This window comes from Merops nubicus, unplaced genomic scaffold (genome assembly GCF_000691845.1).
Source record: "Merops nubicus isolate BGI_N331 unplaced genomic scaffold, ASM69184v1 scaffold8910, whole genome shotgun sequence".
Classification (NCBI taxonomy): Eukaryota; Metazoa; Chordata; class Aves; order Coraciiformes; family Meropidae; genus Merops; species Merops nubicus.
In genome coordinates, this window is record NW_008583521.1 from 5,390 (window position 1) to 11,454 (window position 6,065).

The 6,065-nt window shown below is 40.3% G+C and overlaps 1 protein-coding gene across 1 annotated transcript in view; it reads right to left on the bottom strand.

Moving 5' to 3' along the window:
• Nucleotides 1-5,110, bottom strand: part of LOC103773659 (protein PTHB1-like) — a gene marked incomplete at its 3' end in the record, with an annotated part of 6,143 nt that extends 1,033 nt beyond the window's left edge. The window contains exons 1-3 of the mRNA XM_008941037.1: nucleotides 4,999-5,110; nucleotides 2,026-2,176; nucleotides 774-838 (exon numbers count right to left, since the gene is read on the bottom strand). Of these exons, the coding sequence (XP_008939285.1) occupies nucleotides 774-838; nucleotides 2,026-2,176; nucleotides 4,999-5,110 (328 nt within the window). The remainder of the gene's footprint in view (nucleotides 1-773; nucleotides 839-2,025; nucleotides 2,177-4,998) is intronic.
• Between the last annotated feature and the right edge of the window lie 955 nt (nucleotides 5,111-6,065).

Sequence of the window (6,065 nt, forward strand, 5' to 3'; positions counted from 1 at the left end):
TAACCTATCTGCCTACAAGGCTGTGAATAGGAAGCAAGCTGCTCCTACAAGAAAATCATGCTCTTGTGATGAAAGGAGCCACAGCTACCTCTGCACAGAGAGAATGAACACTGTGTAGTTGCCTATTAAATTTTGAAGGTGGGGGTACATTACACAGATTAGATCTCTCTAATCTGTGCTATGATTTAAGCATATATTGGAGAGAAGTCAGTGCACAATAGGTATTTTTTCTGGCTTGCTTCTTTACATAAAGAAAACACAGCATTTAGAATTTCCAAAGGCAACAGAAGAAAGAGAATTTAAGGAAAAACAGTTTCATCTTCTTACCAGTATTAACCTCCTATCTTGTCTTGGGCTGCATTACCAATGTTCCAGCTTTCTGTGAAATCACCCGAATTTTTTAGCTCTGTAATAACCTCATTTTTGGTGAGCTAAGTTGACATTAGACAACCATTTGCTCCTTAGCACACTGAACAGTAACACCCATTCCTAAAACTGTAATGAGAACTAGCTGTTTGCAAGTACCACCAACCACAGACCATCACACACACCTCACAGCATCTCAAGCACTGAGCAGACCAGCAAATCTGTTAACCACGGGGGAAATATCTAGACCTAATTAATGTTTCTTCCTCATCCATGAGTTTGAGAGAATAGGACTGTAGCTCTTCAAGGTTGATGGTGTATTCAGGGTTTGCTCAAGTTTAACATTAGTCTAATCCAAACTTTAGAACACCTTAAAATCACTGGAAAGCTTGTATCTGTAAACTAACCTGAAACAGCATACACACAGAGTTTTCGGCAGTGCAACACAGCCAGATGAAGTCCTTCAGTGCCACTGTAAAAAAAAAAAAGTAGAAAAAAAGCACTTTATTCAGGTAAATTCCAAGTAAAACACATACAGGATAAAACTCAAATAGCACATTGAAATTACTTTCAGATGTGGGCCAAAACCAAAGATTTGGGTGTTAGATGCTAGTATAAAAACCTCAGAAGTACTGATCTTTCTAAATTCATGGTGCAGTATTTCAAGTTAATTTCAAAATTAAAATGAATCTTTAAGAACACATTTTCAGATTTAAGTATGAGGAGCAAGTCAGCTATTTTCCCAGTTTAGCTAGAAATTCATTTCAAACAAGGTGCTGTTAACTCTCCCAAACTAGAAATGGATATGAGGATCATCTCTCCAAACAAGCATTCAGCAACTGTATATATTGCTTCTTTTTAAATTCACTTTTGTACTAGCTGCACAAAATCTAAATTACTTAAAACTATCAGGCAGAAGTCAAACTCAGAATCCTATATTCATATTCTTCTTCCCCCAAACCTAAGTAGTGTTTCCTGCAAAGGAAGTTTTTGTGCTATAGCTATAGAAAATGTTTTAGGTCATTCCACAAGGTAAGGTGTTAGAATTGCTGCACAGGGTCACTCCATGAGTACTTGAATAAAATAAGTTTCCAACTTTTATAGACCTTTTAGCTTTATCCTTTGGTCTCAGAGAACAAGTCTTTCCCAAGGCTAGCAGGTTTTTTTCCCCTCATTTTAAAAATAAAGTTTTCCTAAGTAGATTCTCTTACAGCAAATTAAATATAGGGCCTCTTTCTTAGAGTCATAGTAACTCTCCCCTACCTGGCCACATATTTCCACTACATTCATTGAAATTAAAGGTCTTCAATTCTCTATCAAAGTTCAAACAACTGGCCAATATTATATCTGAGATTATAACAAGCTACTCAAGTTTTCTTAACAACTACAGAAACCTTTCAATATTTTCTTTCTAAGACTTTCCTGTTCTACATACTTAAAAAAAACCAATCATACAAGTATCTGGAAGATTATCCTCTACATATACATTAAGTAAAAATTCCTGCATATCAAGATGATTCAAGAAGCAGATCAAATCCATACCACAATATTCAGAGATGTGCTTAATAGTTGTCCAGCTGGATATAGACAACTCACCTCCCAAAACAAAGAAAACAACATAGGAGTCTTAAAGAGCAACACAGCCCCTTGTTCACTTACGAAACAAATCTTCCCACTTCCACCTGCAATACTGGCTCTGGAAACTGCACTTCTAAGAGTAAGTCTTCAGGCTGTCCTCCATCTCCAGGTTTCACAGGATGAGGATCAAAGATTCGGAGATATCCCATATAACTGCCCACAATAATTTTATCTGAAAAAAAAATAATTAAAAATAGCCAAAGGAGACTATAGAAAACAATAGCACATGTAGAATAAATTTGCTGCAGAAGTGCTTCAAAGTATGCCCTAAAAAGACAGAATATTGACATGATTTAATTAATGCTGATTGTGCTCCGTCTTCAAGGTCAAGACTGGTAATTAGCTTTTTTTTCAAATCCATGAAAACCTGTTAGCAAAGGGTTTGTATAGCAACCATCATCGTGGTGGCACTGACCATTGTTCCTATTCCATCATTTTAGACTAATGTTTACACCTCTTAGAAAGTCCCAGTCTGGTTTTGAAGAGTACTTCAAACTTCCAGCTTCTACATCTTGGATTTGTGCATACACATATCACACAAGCTGAACTGTGAAACTCTACATTTGGGATCAATGGATATTCTGAATATTAGGAAAATTCTTCCCTGAAAGGGCTGTCAAGCACTGGAACAGGCTGCCCAGGGAAGTGATAGAATGACCATCCTTGAATGTGTTTAAAAGCCATGGAGATATGGTGCTGAGGGCCACGGTTTAGGAGAGGACTTGGTAGAGTCAGGGTAATGGTTAGACTTGATGATGTTAAAGGTGTTTGCCAAACTAAACAATTCTATGATTTTATGAATGACGTTTATTGAAATGCCAACTAAAGCAAGATAATTAGCACCTCAGGTCAACACAGCTAGGCCTTGTGATCACCTGTTCTTCAGACACATTATCTCAAAGACTAATGAAACAGTTAAACCAGAGTTATTTTGGAATCATTATTTTAAGCAAGCAGTCATTTGGTTGTTAGCAAATAAAAAATTTTAATTAAAAAAACCAGAGGTGACTCCAAACAACCAACCACCCATGTTGGTTGCTAGTTTATTTTAATCAAGTAGTCATTTGGTTGTTAGCAAATAACAAAAAATTTTAATTAAAAAAACCAGAGGTGACTCCAAACAACCAACCACCCATGTTGGTTGCTAGTACTTATTTTCTCTAGATATAGGCCATCAGGTCAGCACAGATCAAAGCATCCTCTTGCAGAAAGTGGCTACTCATGGCTTGGATGGGCACATGCTTTGCTGTGTAAAAACACTGACTAGACAGCTGGGCCCAAAGAGTTGTGGTGAATGGAGTTCAACCCAGTTGGTGGCCAGTCAAACATTGTGTTCCCCAGGACTCAGTACTGGGGCCTGTTCTCTTTAATATCTTAATGATCTGGACAAGGGGATCAAGGGCACCCTCAGTAAGTTTAAGGACAACATGAAGTTAGGCAGGAGTGTTGATAGGCTTCAGTGTAAGGAAGCTCTACAGAGGGATCTGGCTGTGGTGGATTGATGGATGAGGTTCAACAAGGCCAAGTACTGGATCCTGCACTTAGATCACAATAGGTCACCCTGCAGTGCTGAAGGCTTGGGGAAGAATGGCTGGAAACTTCTCAGAAGAAAAGGACCTGGGGGTGTTCATCGACAGCCACCTGAAGATGAGCCAGCAGTGTGCCCAGGTGGCCACAAAGGCCAACTGCATCCTGGCTTCTATCACCAAAAGTGTGGCCAACAGGAGTAAGGAAGTGATTGTCCCCCTGTACTCAGTACTGGTGATGCTGCAGCTTGAGTCCTGGGTTCAGTTTTGGGCCCCTCACTACAAGAAGGGGGCACTGTGGTAACAGAATGTGTCCAATGAAGGGAAACAAAACTGGTGAAGGGACCAGAGAACAGGTCTTACAAGGATCACCTGAAGGAGCTGGGTTGTGTAGCCTGGAGAAAAGGAGGCTCAGGGGATACCTCACTCTCAACAACTCCCTGAAAGGAGGTTGTAGTGAGGTGGGGGTCAGTCTCTTCTCACAAGGAAGCAGCAACAGGACAAGAGGAAACGGCCTCAAGTTGCACCAGGGCAGGTTCAGGTTGGACTGTAGGAAAAATTTATTCCCTGAAGGGGTTGTCAAGCCCTGAAAGAGGCTGCTCAGGAAAGTAGTGGAATCACCATCCCTGCAGGGATTTAAGATATGTAGACTCAGTGTTTATGGACATAGATTAGTGGAGAACTTGGCTGTGCTAGTTTAACAGTTGGACTTGATCTTAAAGGTCTTTTCCAACCAAAATGATTCAGTGAATTTCTACTGAAAAAGATTTAATACTAAACCAGTAGCAGCTCAGCTTAGTTCAAATCCTCCTGAAGAGAGACAATCTAAAATAAAAATTTTAAGAGTGTAGCAATGATGAAATCAAACTCAAGTACCTCTTGAGTTTGAAAAGAGAGCTCCAAGATGAGCATAAGCATATTAGAGAAAGATCCCAAATATTTGTTAGTTTAAAAAAAAAATAAAACAGACACACAAGAACTCTCCCTGACAGCAAAGATCATTCCAGATCATAAATGACCACATAGAGAACTGAGTTTTACTTATGTGGGGTCACTTACTTGAATGGCCCCTTATTTTCCAAGGAGAAAATATTTTGGTTTTCTAAATTCTTAGTTTATTAGCTCTCACCTTGCTTTTTTCCCCTCCTTAAGTTCTTTCAACAACTTAAAATTGGTGTTTGCTCCTATAAATAACTGAAAACATTCTTTTTTAAAGATATCTAGTATTGTGGAATAAGACATGAGAGAAATTACTACTGAACACAAGCAAGAATTAAGGTTTTTAGAAACCTACAAAAACACAAAGACAAGTGGCATTGTTTTTTTCTTAAGCCTACAAGGACACATTAAAAGAGAGCAAACTAACTAGCCAACTAGCCTGGCTAACAAGCTTTCAGTCCACAGTGGTCAAAGCAAGCTTGCAGCAGGACACCTCAAAAGTCAGCAAGCTATGTAATTCTGGATTTACCTTGTCCACTGCCACTATTATCAACATCAGCAACACACAGACAGCCTTGGTCAAATTCTTCCTTTTCTCCAAGTATGGTGGACCACCAGTCCCTAGCTTTAAACAGCGACATTCTTCTTCACTGAAAAGGAAGCAAAACATTGTTAAAGTGTATACTAACATATACACAAATGTTTATACAAACAACTTGGTCTTGTTAGTATCGACTTCTGTTGAGTATGTTCCATCTCTTGGCTTCACATAGCTCTAGTGGGACCAGAAGTCATGTTAATTTCAGGTGTCTTGGTTTTATATAATTCAGAAAAAAACAGCTTAGGAAACTCCTTACCATTAGTTTACAAATCAGTTAAAACAGACACCACTAGTTATATGGAGGAAAACAGCAAAAACTAACAGCTTTTTAAGTTGTTAGAATCCTTCTGCAACAAGCATTGAGAAAGTAATGTCAGTTTTCTAAGTCACAGAACTGATGTGAAAAAGAAAAGAAAGATCTCTTACCAAGAAGCATCAGGGAAAAAAAAAGATTCTGATGCAAGTCTTCTGCAAGAGAATTTATTTTGAAAAAAAGTCAATGAAGACATCAACAGGCATCAAAACCTCCACCAAGTAATCGCCTTGAAGACGCCCTAGTGACATGACTAAAGAACTCGTTCAGCTAGGGCACAAATCAGCTTTTCTGCTCCCTACCTGCTGCTATTTTAAGAATGGGAAGCGGGGGGGGAAGAGAGAGGAGACTAATCCTTTCGGAGGAGCCTGGACAACAACGTTCCCCAGCTCCAAACCCGGAGCCCCGTGAGGCGCAGCCCCCGGAGGAGGTGAGGGGCAGCCGGGCAGCGCCAGCTCCGGATGACTTTTCTGGGGAGCAGGGAAAGCGATGGGCTCACCCTGAGGAGCCAGGGCAGCCTGCAAGCCCGCGCCTTTCCTCGTTAAAGGGAAACCATGTCTGGTATATGAAAATCTTTGGTTTTTCCACGTGAGGCGGTTGCCGTCGCTACGCCAGCCGGGCAACCCGCTGCAGCCCAGCGCACAGAGCCCTCCCCGCACCCCCTGGGCCTCACAGAGCCCCC